The sequence below is a fragment of the Marmota flaviventris genome, chromosome 1, assembly GCF_047511675.1.
Source record: "Marmota flaviventris isolate mMarFla1 chromosome 1, mMarFla1.hap1, whole genome shotgun sequence".
Lineage (NCBI taxonomy): Eukaryota > Metazoa > Chordata > Mammalia > Rodentia > Sciuridae > Marmota > Marmota flaviventris.
The window spans coordinates 23,456,110-23,474,821 of record NC_092498.1 but is presented as its reverse complement, the minus strand read 5'-3'; the positions used below and the strand labels follow the sequence as shown (position 1 = coordinate 23,474,821).

Here is an 18,712-nt window from a genome sequence, read left to right as displayed (position 1 = left end):
CTACTATTCTGACTTTGGCTTCAAAAGAGAGCAATCCTTTTCCTGTGGTTGAAACTATGCTAGAGACATTGGGACAACGTGTGTGCATGCACGAATGCATGCTGGGCATGAAGTTGTGACTGGTTCTGATAATATCAGTTTCTCTTAAAAAATGAGTTTTGTAAGACAAAAAAGTTCTGAAGATCTGTTCCATAACAATGAGAATATACTTAACACTATTAAACTGTACACTTAAAATGGTTCAGATGGCAAATTTTATATTTTGTGTTTTTATCACAATTAAACAAAAAAGTAAAAGCCAACCTAAAACACTGACATTTATTCAGTGCTATCTTTATAGTTTTTATTATAACTCAAATGGGGGGTACTTTATATTTGTGTTAATAGTTTTCATATCACATTAAACAGTTACTAAAAACTGAGCCAATGTCACTTTATCAAGTATCTAACCTGTAGATATCTGTTAGAAGTTAGTTTCCTTAAACTTCTGAAGATGACTGTCAATTCTGAAGCATTTTCAGTGTTGAACTCTGCCCACCCTTATCCTTCCCTCCTCTTCTAGATTTTTGTGTTTGTGTCCAAGACTCCTTAAATACTGCCTCATTATTTCAGAATTACTGAAGGTTAGCTGGATAATTGCTATGGCCTTCACAGCATAAATGTCTCATAAACCAAGACTCCTAGCAACAAGGGAAAGGATTAAAGGTATTTAAGATTATTTACTTGGTGTTGCTAATCAGTTCCACGAATTCTCAAAAAACCCAGCATAGACCGGATGGTTACTTTGGAGGATAATGTAAGCTTGGTTGAACAAATACCTTGATATTCAGAGTCAGGAGATGACACTACCTTAAAAACTAGTCTTCTGTAAATATTTCAAGACTCTTTCTTGCAGGGAATTAAAACTTCTGTTCTAAAATGTCTTGAGGAGAAAAATTTGGCAAATAAACTACCACTTATAGAAAATTCTTAGAGCAGCTTCTTCAGCATATAGTAAGGTAATAAGGCTCAACAGAGCTTCCAAAATCTGCCAGGATGAACATCTGAACAGGCTGAGCAGAAGCTTCAAAAAGTGAAGTGAGTAACTACAGCATTCCCCTCCATTGCCACCAACTTCACACCAAAAGTCACCTCCGTAAATCAAAACAGCAATAAATCAGTCATGGAAAAAGTCGATAACTTTCAAGTCATTTGTACATTTATCCACTGAAATTCTTTTAGTATGGTTACATAGTTTCAAAGACTTTTAAGCATAAAGCATTAAACATTAAAATCCCATTTAACTAAACAGAGATTACATTAGACAAACACCAGGCTTTGCTGCATTCTAAGGACTGGCATTCCTATCGTCCTCTGTACAAAGCCCCCTGCACTGCACCCTGGAGCCTGAATGCCACGTACCTGGTTCTGGTTTAGAAGAAGAGCCATCAGTAGAACTTTCTGACATTATTACTTTGAGATAAAAGATCAAATTAGACGTCTTATAGTAAGTTTTAAACTCTATCAAAAGGAAGGCTTGGAAGGCTCTGTCAGCCTTCCTTGCAAAAGCAAACAGCTTTAAGAATGGAGCTTCTGCTACTGAGGCTTCTCTCAGATGCTGGTAGGGGACTAGAAAATTCCAGCTCAGATGTGCTATCAAGGTTTGCTTCTCCAGTGAGCCTAGGATCTGAGTCTGCCTCTCTCGAGTTACTGGAAGGACAGAGACCTGACTATCTAGGATGTTTCACATTGGATCCAACTAGTGTCATTTAACTACCAGGCACCAAGAATAGGCTTTGTAAACAGTCAATAGTCACAGTGTCTGTTTTCCCCAGGTAGAGTTGAAAGAATGTTCAGATTACAAAGGATTTCTGCGTTTGCAGGCATCTGTTAAAATGTGTTATTAGCAAATAAAAGGGAAGTTGGGCTCACAGTGGAAGACAAATCAAAGGAAGTACCAGGACAAGGTCTGATTTCACAGACAGACGTGGCATCTGAGGTAATGTGGGCAGTGATGGGTCTAGCTAGAGTATCTTGCAACTACCTCCCTCTCCACCAAAGAACAGAACAAGGGAGGAGAGAAGGAAATAGATTCCAAAATGTAGATACCAAACCAGAACTAAGGCAATTCTGTCGAAATGAGCACAAAGCAAGTGATCAAGTTAAGTGGAAACTCTGGCCTTATTAAAAGGAAGCCCCCAACTTCTAAGGGCGGAAGGTGAGTGAACATTTTCAAGGATGCTATTGCAAGAGTATTTCTTTTTAGAGAACCTACACTAAGGGTTTAGATATTCAAGATATCACACTGTACTCTAAAGAAATGTTTTAAGCAAGGTTCTACCAATTTGAGTAGAATGGGACATTTTTATGGGACAATTTCTGGTGAGAACATGTGAGCTTACACTCAGCTACAAATGGAAAGGGAGTCAAAAGAGACCACAAACTCAAATAGAAGCAGGCTGGCTGGATGTCGCCTGCTCTGGCTGAATTGAGGATGACAACAATGAAATGTAGGTGAGTAAACAAGATTTTTTTCATGGTTTGGAAATTCAATATATTTCATATATGTTTTCTATGGACACATATGTATATACTTAAATAATAACACAAAATGTATAAAAGGAAAAGGGGAGGATCCTGTAATATTACACATTTTTAAAAAGTGTTTATAGCACAATCTCTTCTAACTGAACATGGTACATAAAGGCAGTCAGTACAAAGCTGCTCCCAAGTCCACATCTATAGTACAGGGTTTCCCTGCACTGCAGCAATTCAAAAGGAACATTATCATTTTAAATTAAAAGGTCTGTTGTATAAAAAAAAAAAATTCTCATGCATTCTAGATTTGTAATTTTCTCTTCCAAGAAGATATATTTTACCAGAGTCAAATGCTGGACTGTGACCATAGGACACGTCACTACCATTAGCTAAATACTCCTAGCACTGGGTTCTCCTACTTAAGATACAAGCAGATCCATCTTCGGAAACAGATGTTTCTAGTTCTTTAATTCTGGCCAAGGCATGTATATTTTACATCAGTTTTGAACACAGATTGAAAAATCATGATTTTTTGCAAGGGCAATATACTCTGTGACTTAGTAAGATATCTTTGTAGTAGATTAGTTTTTAAAAAAGGATGTGCATGAAATATGATTTTTAATTAAGAGAAAACAGACTGCAGTGAATGGATAATGCCGAACACTGTGAATAAGCTCGCTCTTTCTCACACCTTTAAGTCTTCCATGAATACTCTTTAATTTATACTCATAAGAATGTTATGAAGAGAGAGATTATTATCCTGTCTCAGGTACAGACCAAATAAGAGGAGCAAAAAGATTAAGTACTTTGTAAAAAGCCACGAAGGCTGCAGCACAATGTACCTAGAAACTCGGGTATGAACCACTTAAGCAGAGCTCACTCCACCAGACCCCACTCTGCATTCCAATGATGATATCCCCTAAAGGATGCAAGTTGGGCAGAACTGAGATTCATAGGCCACCATCTTAGCAGCTGGCCAGGAGGGTACCCAGTGATTCCCACATACTTCTAGGCAGCTGCCAGGCTCACCTGACTCTCACAGCTCTCCACACATGTCAGCTGTAGAGTATGGTGGTTAGCTGATAACCAGCTTACAGAACATTATGGAGCTCCATTTTTCCAAGTCATCAATAGTGTTACTCACTTTTTTTGATCTCTTCTAGCTTCTCAATGTATTTCGTCATACTGTTACCTAAAAAGAAGGAAGAATTTTAGATATGCTATAAATGGAAGAAAATGAGTAACACTGTGAAAACAGAATGGAAAACAAGTACTTCCTGAGCATCCATGGCCTGTTCCTATGGGATTTTGGACAGTGGGCCAATGGGCCATACACAGTAAACAGCCTTTTGGATTACACAGCATCATTAAAAGTTCTGGAACTGAGGAAAATGTTTTGGTTAAATGCATTTAAGCTAGGGTTTATCCCCGGAAAAACATTTAGCAGTCTCAGAAAATACTAATGATTATTTATATCCATTTTTTCCCCTTTTTGAGTGAAAGCTCTCTACCTCCCTATACCCCCTTGTCTGTTTGTGGGGAAGATACATAGAGGACCACCAAAAAAAGAAGCAATTTTCTTTGAATGTCTGAAGTGTGCCCTTGTGGCTACCCAAGCAACCCTTTCCTCTCTGCTTTGTCTTTGTGGTCTCCTCCTCTTTCCTGAACTTGGTCTTCACTATTCATGCTGATGTTGCAGCCTGAACTAGACCACACAGTTTGGATGCTAGTATTCACCCTAGGCTTGATTTGCTGAGAAATAACAGCAGGTTCCCACCACTATGGAGAGTCCCCAGCCCTCATGTTTTATGGTCTGGTTCTATAATACTAGGTTCTAGCCAAGGTGGTTTGGAGAGTTTTCATACTTTAAAACTGGGCCAGAATCATTCTGGTTTTCAAATGAATTAAATTCTAGCTCTCAAGCCAGGGACTATTATTTTTTACTGGGCATGCTACAATTTGATTCAATTCAGCACAGCAAGCTCTATCTGGCACCTAAAAGTATGGCAAAAGAAAAACATTCAAAATAATTTCAATTTCTAAAATTGTGCTCTTAACATTAAGTCTTGAGAGGGCTAAATCTTACTAGGCTAAATCTAACTAGATCCCAAGTTCTGATCAAAGAAATGCTTCCAATTAATGACATGGATTGATGTTTTCAAGGACTATTTTAAACTTTTCTTCATGTTTGGGTCAGAGCAATGAGAGAAAAACCTTGCTCTGAAAACCCAACTACATTGTCAAAACACAACTTACTTCATTTGTTGTTATAAATTTTCTATCACGAATTCATTATGGAATAAAAATCTACTGTTTTATTTTTCATTTTAAGACATACACTCTTTTTTTTTTTTTTGGTACTGGAGATTGAATTCAGGGGCACTCAACCACTGAGCCATATCCCCAGCCCTTTTATGTATTTTATTTAGAGACAGGGTCTCACTGAGTTGCTTAGGGTCTCACTGACTTGCTTAGCACCTCACCGTTGCCGAGGCTGGCTTTGAACTTGCAATCCTCCTGCCTCAGCTGCTGGGATTACAGGCATGTGCCACTGCTCCTGGCAAGACATACACTCTTTATCAGGACTAGAAACAAAGATTCAGTGTAGTCCTAGACCCACACTGTGTTCTTCCAGAAGCTGAGAGAGAGATGAAGTCAGTTAGGACTACTCAGAAGGCCTGAGGCTTCTCAAAAGAGATGTATGGTCAGAAGAGGCACAATAACCACCAAAGAACTGATTAAAACCAAATATGATCTTTTCTAGGTTCTTCAGCCTACAATTGACCTAAGAAGTGATCAGAACTCCAGAGGAAAAAAAAAACATAAATTTTTCCTGGACTTACACATCCCTCCTCCCCACTGCAACTCTAAACTTCTAAACTTGGGCATGGAGTTACCTGATCAATGGAATGAGAGAAGACTACAGCAAATCAGTATGCTGTTCAGCTTCCCACCACCTTATTCTTAAACTATTTCAGAGGAGCTTTTGGTTGTATGTCCCTGACTCCCCAACAGCTGCACAGTGTTGATGTGGTGGTTGGTGCCTTTGGCTAGGGAAGCTTCAGGCAGTCCAGTCAGAAATTTGGAAATAAATTTCTCCAGTGACACAGCAAGATAGTAACTAAGCCAGGTCCATTCCCAATCTCCCGGTTTCTAATACGGCTCACAAAACACCTGGCTTTTCTAGCTCTGTTGTTTTATTAGTATTTACTCATTTTTGCAGTATTACAAATTGAACCCCCTCCCTGTCTCCACCCCCCCAAAAAAGAAATTGAACCCTACCATTGAGCCACGTCCCCAGCTCTTGTGTTTTAAAAACACAATTCATTGTGAGGTAAACTTGTAGGAAGTGCCACTTCCTAGACCAAAAGAGGTGGGGACCATCTGATGTTAATTCCCTGAGGGATGGAAAATAGCAGCCAACCTCATTTATACTGTCTTTATTATTAAAAGAGTTCATTTCCAAATGACAGTGGTTTCTACTAACGAAGTGTCTAAAATTAATTTCCTTATTAATTATCAACATTTTCAGTATATTTATACAGCACTCCATCTTGCATCAGCAGACCCTCCCGCAAGGCTCTGAGGTAAGCTGTGCCGCCTACCTTTCGTTTTCCTACCAAAGGAGATGACAGACAAGATCTTTTGCAGTTATGCAGATATTTGGCAAATTTATGAAAAATTCAAGAGGGCCATTAATAAGAAGCTCTTTTTATTACAGACATTCATTCTATCTAAGTGTGGAAGAGAAAAGTTTGGAGGAGAAAAGGAAAGGGAGAGTTTCCATATTGCTTCTATTAGGATGACTGACCCCAAATCAACACAAAATCCCTAAATGTGATTTTAGAAAGTATAAACAGAGGCGTTGTATCCTACTGTACACACTTATATGTTAACTAAGTGCCTTATCCAACTATATCTAATTGCATCAGAAAATAGTTTTTTAAAAAATATTTATTTTTGGTTGTAGATTGACACAATCTTTATTTATTTTTATGTGGTGCTGAGGATTGAACCCAGGGCCCCAGATGTGCCAGGCAAACACTCTACCCCTGAGCCACAACCCCAGCTCAGAAAATAGTTTTTGACTACCTTTTAAAAAGACTGGAAGAGAATCAACTTCATAATTCACTTATTTATAAACACATTTTAATATGTAAAAGGAGTCTTAAAAACTACCAGAGAGCTAATTTTTTAAAAATATTTGAAATTATACATTACTGCCAAATTTTGCTAGATAAGACTAATTTAAAAGAAAAAAGACAGAGGCTCTCCATTACTCACTGTCTAAAACTTCTTGCTCTACTACTGAAGATGCCAACTTACCCACCTCCTTCAGTGTTGCCTTAATTATTAAACTTGACAAACTTCCTGTCAGCCTTAGGTTCTCTAACATAATACCTTGTTAGCTCACCCAGCAGGAAGCAACCCGCTCCCTCCTCTGAACTCCTAAAGCACTGGCTTACCACTCACAAAGCATCTGTCACTGGACTGGATTAGTTTTATGTACTTTATTCAATGCAGAGTCCAAGATTATTTATCTGTGCACATGAACACATACACTCACAACCTTTATACCTCCCATTGTCTAGTGGAGGAGATGCTCAAAAATATTTGCTGAATGGAATATACTATAAGGATCTACCCTTTGAAAAATCCTAATAGTAAGTTGTTTAATAATGTAAATAATCACGTTCTAATCTGGCTTGAGTTTTTGCACAGCTGATTTTATTTAAACTATGCACAATTTGATATATAAACAATTATGTTTTGTTTGGACTACTCATATGACCGATATTGACTCAGGCAACTGAGAAGTACATAAAGTGGTATTTGGCTTCTGCCTTCTTACAACTTTAAGTTGCAATGAAAGATACGTAACAAAAGTTTTACAATTAGAATCAAGAGAAAGGAACAATTCAACTCTATCAATAGTCCTGTGCAAAGGTAGAGTACAATTGATTAACCGAGTGACTCATTCATTAGACATTTTTTCCATTGCGGCTCTATAATTTAATAACATTATTTGTACTAAGCCTGTAAGAAAAGCCAGTGATTCTGAGCAGCAGTAATCTAAGGTGGGTAAGATTTATAAGGCATGAACTCAGTTGCTAAGAGACAACTCTAAGGCTTTATTTTTCTTCAATATTTCCCTCCTCTGAGGAGAAGTTCTTTTGGTTCAGAATTAGCAGAAAGCGTGAAAAGAGGCACAGTGGTCCTTTGTTAACCTCAATAAGTTCTACGTGTGTATAGTGCACCCTGGTTTGTAAAAGCCTTTCACATACATCTCTTCCTTTGACGTAAGAGACAGAATTAAATCCCAAATAAAAATGAAGAGCACCCAGTGTATAATGAGTTTGAATGCTTAAGATCAAGGCTATTAGCAAGTATTCAGGAAAAGTAAAAACTAAAGAAGAATAAAGGAAATGAAATATTCTAGTTTATGCAGAAATAAAGGAAGGAAAATTTTATAAAAATAAAAATAAGCAAAGACTGAATGGAGAAAGTTTGCAAAATTTGGAAAGTGCAAAGAAATGTGAAATGAGATTGAATATAGACTGCAGTAAGAGGTAATGCATCTGGCAGAAGAGTTAGAAGAGACTAATAAAGGGAGAGCCCTGTGGCTTGGGAAGTGTCCCTTAATCAGTCTGCAGCACTGCAGAACAGAAACCCTGTGAGGGTGCTTGAGAACATACAAGAGCCCTGCCGAGCTGGCTGAACAAAATGCCGGCAGGGGTTTCGTCAGGAGCATAATCCACTCATGGCACGGTTTGGCAGTGCTGGGGAGCTGGGAAGATACACTCAGGCACCTACAGAATAAAAGAAATGTTGGAAGTTCAAAATAATTCTGAGTTTTCTAGCCATGGTTGTACATCAGTGTTCAGGTTTCTATGAGGAGACAGAAGTAAAGGAACAAAAAATAATCTTTATGTAGAAGGAAAATATCAGTTTCTGAAGAATTCAGCAGATGATTTGGGTGAAGATCAGAGATACTTGATTCTTGATAGAATTCTTGATTTGTGATTAACTCTGAATTGCTCACTGGTAAGAAAAGATTAAAGACCCATCCATTTAGCCTTGAAATAGGAAATGCTCATTCATTCCTGTGCCTACTTCCTCTGACTGCAGAGCTTAAAAACATTCTGTATATGAGGACTCCTAACTCTTACTTGGGCTCTAAAGTCTCTCCTGTATTTTCTTACCCAGGACTCCTCATCTTTTCCACCTCACGCCACAAATAGCAATGATAATATTTGGACAAAACGCTGGGGTTTGGGCTGCCCCAGGTCCTGCTGGCTTCAAAGGATGATGGGTTCTGGGTCTTGGTACATAACCACAGGTGCTGCACACCAGGTAGAAGACCTCCTCTGAGCAGAGAAGTCAGTCACAAAAATGTACAGAACAGAATACCAACATTACAATAAAATCTCTCCCCTAAGTTGACTTTAAAATAGATTCTAAATTTGAAACACACACACACACACACACACACACACACACAATCAAGTCCTAGAATAAGATTTCTCTCCCACACTAACTTTAAAATATTTTGAGCTTTAAAGCACTGAGGCATGCTTTGGCCCTTCCAAAAACTATTATGAAACTAGTTTGGGAGACTCTTGTTTCCAGGAAGATGGGTAGATATACTTTACTCCTTCAGCTGAGTACAACAAAAAATGCTAGAAAACTCATAGAATAGGAGAAAATATCCACAATGATTATATTTCTGTAAAGAAAAATAAAATGAAAATAATAATAATCAATAGTAATAATAGGAGAAAATACAATGATTATATTTTATAAATAAAAATAAACTGAAAATAATCAGTTTACTTTTCCAATTTTAAATATTTAATTTACCATGTAACCACAGTGATCAAGACTGGGTGGTAATGGTAGAGGGACAGACATACTGATCAAGGGAATAGAACAGAGTAAGAGTCTAATATCCAGAATAAATAAAAGAACTCTTGTAATACAAAGAAAAATACCCAATTTTAAAACAGGCAAATGATTTGAATAGACATTTCTCCACAGGAGATATAAAAATTCCAACAAGCACATAAAAAAGGTGCTCAACATCATTAGTCATTAGGAACATACAAATTAAAACCATAATGAGATACTACTTCACACCCACAACGATGGCTATAATCAACATGATGGACAATAACAAGCATTAGTGAGAATGTGGAGAAAACAGAGCCTTCCTGCATTGCTGATGGGAATGTAAACTGTGGCTGCTTTGAAAAAATAGTTTGGCAGTTTCTCTAAAAATTAAACATAGAGTACCATATGACCAGCAATTCAGCACCTAGGCATATACCCAAGAGAACTGAAAACACATGTTCACACAAAAACTTGTATACATTGATGTTCAAAGCAGCACTTTGGCCAGAAAATGTAAATAATCCAAATGTCCATCAACTAATGAGTAGATAAACAAACACAGAATAGATGTACAACAGAATATTATTTGGCAATAAAAAGGAATGAAGTATTGACACCTGCTATAGCACAGATGAATCTTGACAACACTATACTAAATGAGAGAAGACAGACACAAAGGCTATATATTTATTATATGATTTCATTTTTATGAAATTTTCAGAGTAGACAAGTCCATGGATATAGAAAACATGTTAACAGTTACTCAACAAAGTAAAGATGTTAATTCTTTCCAAATTGAAGAACAACTCCTATCAAAATCACAGCAAATTTTAAATAAGGTTATCACAAAATTTGTCTGAAAAGAAATTAGAATAGCTAATTTTGTAAAGAAAAATAATCAGCATAACCAATTTTAATTAATCCAGTTTACCATGTAGCTACAGTAATCAAGACTGGGCAATAATGGTAGAGGGACAAACACACTGATCAAAGGAACAGAACAGAGACCCAGCAACAGAACCACACATTTATGCCCAACTGACTTTTGACAAAAATGAACGTGTAATTCAATGGAGGATAAGTAACCGTTTAAACAAACAATGCTGAACCAACTGTATACCCATAAGCAAAAAAAGTTAATCTTGATTAAGTCACACACCTTCTATAAAAATCACCTCAAATGTATCATGGACTTAAATGTAAAATTTAAAACTAGAGAGTTTTTAGAAAAAAATCATTGGGATAGGCAAAGAGTTCTTACAGTTGATAACAGAATCATGATCCATAAAAGGAAAAACTGAAAAATTGGTCCTCATCAAAATTTAAAACTTTTGCTGGATGCAGTGGCTCATGCCTGCAATTCCAGTTACTTAGGAGGCTGGGATAGGAGCAATGTAAGTTTGAGGCCAGCCTTGTCAACCTAAAGACCTTGTCTGAAAAAATAAAAAGGGTTACTTATACTGCTCCTATCCCAGCCTCCTAAGTAACTGAGATATATAAGAAACTCTCAAAATTCAACAGCAAAAAAGCCCAACAATTCAATTAGTACAGGCAAAAGACATGAACAGACATCTTACCAGATATACAAAAGGCAAATAAGCAAATGCAATGTTCATCATCAGCAATTAGGGAAAGTAAAATTGCAATACATTACTACACATTTATCAGAATGGCTATCAGAGATAATGAACCACTTAACCAATGTGGTGGGAACATCAAATAGTACAGTGACTTTGGAAAACAGTTCAGCAATTTCTTATACCACACAAATAAACTACCATGTGACTCAGCAATTGTACTCCTGGGCAATTATGAAGACTTATGATCACTCAAAATATGTACATAAGCCAGGCAAGGAGGTGCACACCTGTAATCCCAGTTACTAAGGAGGCTGAGGCAGGAGGATGATAAGTTTGAGGCCAGCCTCACCAACTTAGCAAGACTCTGTGTGGAAATAAAAAATAAAAAGAGCTGGGGATGTAGCTCAGTGGTGCAGCACCCCTGGATTCAATCCCCACGACTGCAGTAAATAAATAAATAAATCTGTATGAATGTTTATAGTACTTTCATCTGTAACAGCCCTAAAGTGGTAACAATGCAGATGGTCTTCAACAGGTAAATACCAGCCAGTAATACAAAGGAATAAACTATCAACACATGTAATAACCTGGACGAATCTTAAGAATTATGCTGAGAAAAAAAATGACAATCCAAAGGTTACATACTATAGGATCCCATTTATATACTATTTGTGAAACAAAATGATTGAAACAGAGAAATATTGGTGCCTGTCAGGGGTTAAATATTTGAGTGGGAGTAGAAAGGACAACATAAGGAATCTTGGGGTGATAGAAATGTTGTGTACCTTGACTGACATGTCAATGTCAATATCACAGTTGTGACAATATAGTTTTTAAAGATGTTTCCATATAGGAAACTGCAAAAAGGGTACATGAAATCTCTCTGTATCATTTCTTACAAAATGCATGTGATTCTACAATTATCTCAGAATAAAAAGCTAATTTTAAAAAGTAGTTTAAAACTCTCAAGATATACTAGATATAGGTATTTAATATATATTATAAAAACCAACATAAGTATCTCAATATTACAAAAACTGAAATTAATTTCAGGCACTATTAGTGAATCAAATTTTAGTTATAAATTAAGAAACTGAAAAGAAAGAATGGGGTAGCATAAACCCCAGTTTGATTTTCAAGAGAAAAAAAATTACAAAGGCATAGACGAACCTAAGTATCTTAGATAAATCTCAGTTTTTACAAATTTTAATTTCAAAGCTATAAAGATTTCAAGGACAGTAGTCTTTTAACATCACTTCTGGACTCTCCCATATCTGGTGCTTACCTCCATATCACTTATTTCAGAAGGGTGGGCCACTATTGCAATTAAGGGGGAGGTGGGTACAAGCGAAGGAGCTCAGAGTACAAATGATAGAAGAAACAAGGCTGGGGGAAACACAGGGTGGTGAGACACTACACTAGATTTGGCACCTACTCTCTAGTATTGACTTTCTCACTCTGCCAACAATCCTGGCTTTAGCTTCTATATTGAACTCTGAGTAAACCACAAAATCTCCAGGCCACAATTTCCATCTCCTCTAAAAACAGTGATAATATTTTCACCTGCCCATCAAACAGGATATTTGCAAGGATAAATATCTGTATGACAAGGAGATTTTTGAAAGAAAGGTAAAAAGAAATAGTATCTGCATTTGAAACATTTAATTGAAGTCCAGGTTATTTGAGGAAACATACGCAATGGAAGATATTGATTTTTAAGGAGACTGCAGAAAGAGAAAGACAAAATAAATGAGATCATTTAAACAAGGACAACACCCCCCTTTGCTTTCCTCAGTTGTCTTGAGGTACTGGTGGAAAATTCAGTACTGCTAAAGGTAGAGAGTCCCTCAATCCCCTAGCAAAGCCATCTTAATCAGGTAGATTTTCCACAACAGGATTTAAAGGGTAGAAAAAAAACAAACAAACAACCCAAACCTCACAAGACTGCAAATCCGCCAGGATCTGGACAGCAGTCCTCATCACGACACTGATGGATGTGAATAGCAAGGAAATAAGTAGGAAGGTACTTGTAAACCATATTTCACCTAAACTGCAGCACTAATTAAATTTTGTCTGTCTGGGGCTGGGGATGTGGCTCAAGCGGTAGCGCGCTTGCCTGTCGTGTGTGCGGCCCGGGTTCAATCCTCAGCACCACATACAAACAAAGATGTTGTGCCCGCCGAAAACTAAAAAATAAATATTAATAAAAAAAAAAAAAAAAAAAAAAAAATTTTGTCTGATATTTTAGTTACTCATTCAAGCTGTCTGCCATCACTTGAATCTAAGCTCTTTCATTGCAAAAACCACAATCCACACTCATCTTTCTATCACCCAAAGTCCACAGTTTCACTTGTACCTTCTGTGTGAACACCGAACAGAACAAACATGCACGTGGATATTACCACCAGCTTGAAGCAATATATTTAAGGTACTTCAAAACAGAAGATGACCTCCTGATATTTACTTAGCATCAGCGCCATAACTTACTGAACAATGGTTTCCATTTCTGGGATTTCATTTTCTCAATTTCTATTATTTCTAATGTGGTAATGAAAAATGAGCTAAATTATGTAACTGCAAATTTTTACTGATAATTTGAAAAACAGTTTTCAAAGATAAGTCCTGAGCCCAAAAAGACATCAGGCAAGATAGTGAGAAACTTTTAGCTGTGATTTATACCAGTTTTGATGGGCTGCTTTCTGTCAAAAATTAGCTATTGTATTAAAAAAAAATTCTAACTTTCTAATCTTTACTCACCAGTGTCCAGTCTTGACTTGACATGCTGATATTTTGGGTTCTGTGGTATCCTTTTAGTCAAATACTACAAAATAAGAAAATCCACAATTAATTGGGTTAATGTAAAGATAAAGGTGGCAAACTCAGGAAAGAATCAGATACTTAAAAATGGGGAAAAATAATAAAATTTCATCGACTTTAAGGATGAAAGCTACTTTAGAGATCTAACCATCCCTACCATATAGAACTCTTTGCTATGGCATTTCTTCAGGTGAAGACAGTTACCTTGTTTCTGTCAAAACACATTTTGTCAAAATAATCTCAGAGCACTATGTGATAAGAATTAAAAAAAAAAGCTCTTAGAAATTATCTGGGGGACTAGGGTTGTGGTTCAGCAGTAGAGCACTCGCCTAGCATATGTGAGGCCCTGGGTTCAATCCTCAGCACCACATAAAAATAAATAAATAAAGGTATTGTGTCCAACTACAACTAAAAAATAAATAAATATTAAAAAAAAAAGAAAAAGAAATTACCTTGGAATTAAAGTCATCACATTATAGTGATGTTTATAGCTACACAATTCCCAATAGCCAAACTATGGAACCAGCCTAGGTGTCCCTCAATGGGTGAACGAATGAAGAAAATGTGGTATATATATATATATATATATATATATATATATATATATATATACACACAGAGGAGTATATATTATTAAGGAGTATATATTATTAAGCCAGAAAGAAGAATGAAATTATGTCATTTGCAGGAAAATGATGGAACTTGAGAACATTATGTTAAGTGAAATTACCCAAATTTAGAAGGTCAAGAATTGGATGTTTTCTCTCATATGTGGAAGCTAGAGAGGAAAAAGAAAAAGGTGGGAGGGATCTCATGAAAATCAAAGGGAGATCAGTAGAGAAGAAGGACCAGAGGGAGGAAAGAGGGGAAAATAAAAGGAGAAATACCGGGGAATGATATTGGTCAAATTATATTGTGTGCCCATATGAGTAAACAACAACAAATCCCACCATTATGTACAACTATAACTTACCAATAAAAATATATGGAAAAAGAAAGAAAAATAATCTTGGGCTGGGGATGTAGCTCAGTGGCACAGTGCTTGCCCAGCATGTGGGAAACCCTGGGTTTCATCCCTGATACTACAAGAAAAGAAAAGAAAAAAAAAACTTATATTGAGCCAAAATTGATCTCCCTTCAATTTCTTTTTAATCCACTGTTGTAACAGAGTGAATCATCTGCCCCTGCCTCAAGAAACCTGTTAAGATAATGAAAGGCAGCTATCCTGCCCCTCTTTTTTAATGTTACTCTTTTTATGAAGGCTTTGGGACACCCTGTAGATTTTATCCACAGATCATCTAAAATATAGCAGGTGGGATTCAGACCTGACCAGATGCTGTCTGGCCAGGGCTTGTGCTGGCAAACTCTGACACTGCTCCTCCAAGTCTGGGGCTCCACATGTGTCACTGCCAACAGACTGGCTCTTGTGGCAGCTGAGGCTCATCTCAGGCTCAGGATAAGTTTATGGTTAGCAAAAATGCCTGCCAGGTCTCCCTTGTGCTGTGTTTTGATAGTTAACACTTTGAATCCAAGCACAAGACATTAACCCATATTAAATTCCTGTGGTGAGTGCAAAAGCCATTAAGGAAGGGAAGGATAAAGAAAAAGGACACTACAAAATATGGCTTTTTTATAGGTCTTTTTCTAGCCTATAAGTATGAAATCCATATGTTCAGCATAGGTAGCTGTGGAATATGAAATTAAAACTGGGTAATATCTTTCCAACTTCATCTTCTGCACATGTGCCTATGGACAGGAATGTCCCCATAATATCTCCAGTCTTGGAGATGTCTGCCTAGAATGCCTTTCCTCAACTTGTCCTTGGACAAAATTTATTTCCTCTGTAAAGCTGTCCAAAGTGGAATTAGGTACTTTCTTCTCCTATCCCCCAGAGTATCAATACCTGCCTATTGGCTACAACTAGAACTTCTTCCCTACTCTAGGATTTCCTTAAAGGTTTATATTTGCCCAGGACCCAGTACATACTAAGTGTACTTACTGATATTCAGTCAATAAATGAGTATCTGAATAAAGACTGAATTACAGCCAACTATCTGGCTCCTTAGGAGAGAACATCAAAACTTAAAAAAAAAATTACACCACTTGCTTTTGAAAACAATTTATAGCATATCCTATTGGGAGGATTGCAAAATAAATTGCATACTGAGATACCTTTTCAAATGACCTACAAGCATGAAAAAAAAAAAAAAAAGGTAGGATACTTCTATGTCTGAACAAAATATCTGTTGGTCAAAGTTGTGGATTTCAGAGACCAAAAGAATTTTTAAAAACTTGTGGGGGGTACCTACAGAGAGTTATCAACTTTTAATTTTGCCAAGTAAGAACACAAAAAACAAAACCAAAGCAAAACCTTACAACTACCATCTGTTATTTTATTTTATTTTTTTAGAATTGTTTATTTTTAAATTTTTAATTTAATTTTTAGCTGATACATAAAAACATAAGCCATCTGCTATTTTTTTTCCCTAGTGCTAGGGATCGAACCCAGGGCCTTGCACATGCTAGGCAAGGACTGTACCACAGAGCTACATCCAGACCTGCCATCTGCTATTTTAATGCCTAAAAGGTTGAAAAGAAAAAAAAATCCTAGAGTAAAAAGTTAAGTTCTGGGCTGGGGCTGTAGCTCAGTGGTAGAGCACTTGCCTAGCATGTGTGAGACACTGGGTTCGATCCTTAGCATCACAAAAAATAAATAAAATAAAGGTATTCTGTCCATCTATAACTACAAAAATTTTTTTTAAAGTTCAGTTCTTAAGTAATATTAAAAAACTCATATGACATGGTCTTCATTTTTTGTTTCACACCTGGCAAGTAAAATCTTAATTATGAACAGTTAGCACTGGTCCTCAGATTCTTTTTGCAAGCATTGATCTGTTTCATCCTTAGAAAAAGGTTACTGATCACTTCTCATTATGATCTGCTGTCTATAGGATAAAGTGACTATAACGTCAATTCCAATTCCTTTCCATTTTCCCTAAATGAAAATGGAGATGATTCTTAAGTAATAGAAGGAAAATAAACATAAGACTGAAAAGGAAGATTTATGACAAGTTCCCCAAAGAGAGACAATTTCATGGCAAAATGAAACAAACAGTACAGAGTCAAAGAAAGCAAATCCTAGATTTCAGTTATCTGAAGTTAAGAGACTTTTTTTTTTTTTTGGGTACGCTATATTTTTATCATTTCTATACTTTATTTCCTGTTTTTACTTTTGTTTTGTTTTTCCCACCAGTTTCCTAGCAAAGCTTCGTTTGAAAAATTCCAGGCCAGTCTCTGCCGAACCAGGGGGATTTGTCCATACCTAAGCCAAAATAGCTAAGAAGTGAGGGTATCTCTGGGGACCAGGTGTGGTGGCGGCAGAATGATGAGGGGAGAGTGTGGACAGCTGCAGCCACTGAGCCCTTCCCGCCCCCAGTTTTCCCTTACATGGACTAATGAGAAATCCATATGCTGCAGGAGAAAAATGTAGTGTTTCTTTTCCATGTTCCCATTTCAGTCCAACTTTTTTTTATTGCTGATTTTCTAGTACCAACCACAAAACGTAAAGCTATTTGTGCTCCACTGCCAGCACAGTGCGTGTTTACGGTACGGCCATACTTTCTTCTTTAAAATTCTTGCTTTTGGGGAGACTGCTTCTTGACCTACTGACCAACTGGCTTTATTTCGATGACATAAACAGGCTGGAATGGTGGAAAGTGAAAGAGCTGTGAAAAGCAGCTGTTTCAAGGAAGACTATTCATTCCTTCAACAAAGACTTATTGAGCACCAGCCATTCACTTACTGAATGCCCACCAGGAGCAGACCCCTATGCTGAGGACACATTCAGCTGTCACTGACTTCTGGATACACTTATGTCAGACAGTGGGGTGAACAAGGAGAGGGAAGCAGGGGTGTGATGGGAGCACAAAAATGGTACCTAATCCAGATTAAGTGTCAAGAACCATTTCCTGAAAGGGTGCCTTCTGTGCTAAATTCTGAGGACCCAAGGTTTTTCAAGTACACAGAGCAGTGGGTGGGAGACAGGGCCTGGCAGAGAGAAAAGCCTGGGCAAGTAAAGAGATAGAGAAGGTATGGACAGCTTTAAGAAAGCTAATGGCAACTGGTAGACCTGGAACACTGGGGGTAGTGTGAGGATGAATGACGCTGGAGAGGCAGACAGGAGCAGATCACAAAGGGCCTTGTATACAGGCTAACAAATTTGGATTTTTATCCTGTGGATCAGTGGGTCTTAAACAGGTGCACTTTTGCCTAGGAACATTTGTCTAGAGACACTTTGGGTTGTCACAACTGGGTGTTGGGGGTTGCTGTTATTATCTTGTGGGTAAAGGTCAAGGATACTGCTGAATATTCAATAATGGACAGAACAGCCCTCATAACAAAGAAATAGCCTAAATGTCAATAATGCCAAAGTTAAGAAACCCAAGAGAAGATGATGGGGAATCACTGAAAGTTTAGGGAGCAGTGATGAGATTATATTTCCATTTTTTTTTTTAACAAGCTCACTCTGGCGGCAATTTGGAAAATTTGCTTGTAGTCAAGAAGGGAGCAGTCAAGAAAATCAGGTGGGAGGGTATTGTGCTAAAAGGAACTCTGGTCCTGAGAAAGTGGCAGTAGAGATGAACAGAAACCATTTCAAGAAACATTTAAAATGTTGAATCAAAACAATGGTCAATGGCCTGTTGTAACAAAAGGACAGTGGTACCATGCCCCCAACAAGGGAGTTGAAGAGGAAGCATATATGGAAAAACATGGTATGTGCAGTTTAGGGCATGATCAGTATAAGATATCTGTAGGTTATCTAAAATGGAAGTGTCTAGTTGGCTATATGGATTTGGAAATCAGGAGATAGATGTAGTCTATGAAAAAAAAGATATGGGAGTTATCAG

The 18,712-nt window shown here is 37.2% G+C and overlaps 1 protein-coding gene across 3 annotated transcripts in view; it reads right to left on the bottom strand.

Annotated features, from left to right (window-relative positions):
• Cep41 (centrosomal protein 41) overlaps nucleotides 1-18,712 on the bottom strand; it is a 48,739-nt gene that overhangs the window by 14,836 nt on the left and 15,191 nt on the right. The window contains exons 2-4 of one of the 3 annotated variants that reach the window (XM_071611886.1): nucleotides 14,779-14,887; nucleotides 13,746-13,809; nucleotides 3,662-3,709 (exon numbers count right to left, since the gene is read on the bottom strand). In XM_071611886.1, coding sequence (XP_071467987.1) covers nucleotides 3,662-3,701 — 40 coding nt within the window. In that variant the 5' untranslated portion in view covers nucleotides 3,702-3,709; nucleotides 13,746-13,809; nucleotides 14,779-14,887. The remainder of the gene's footprint in view (nucleotides 1-3,661; nucleotides 3,710-13,745; nucleotides 13,810-14,778; nucleotides 14,888-18,712) is intronic. The other 2 variants (XM_027950142.2, XM_071611887.1) reach the window with 2 other exon arrangements.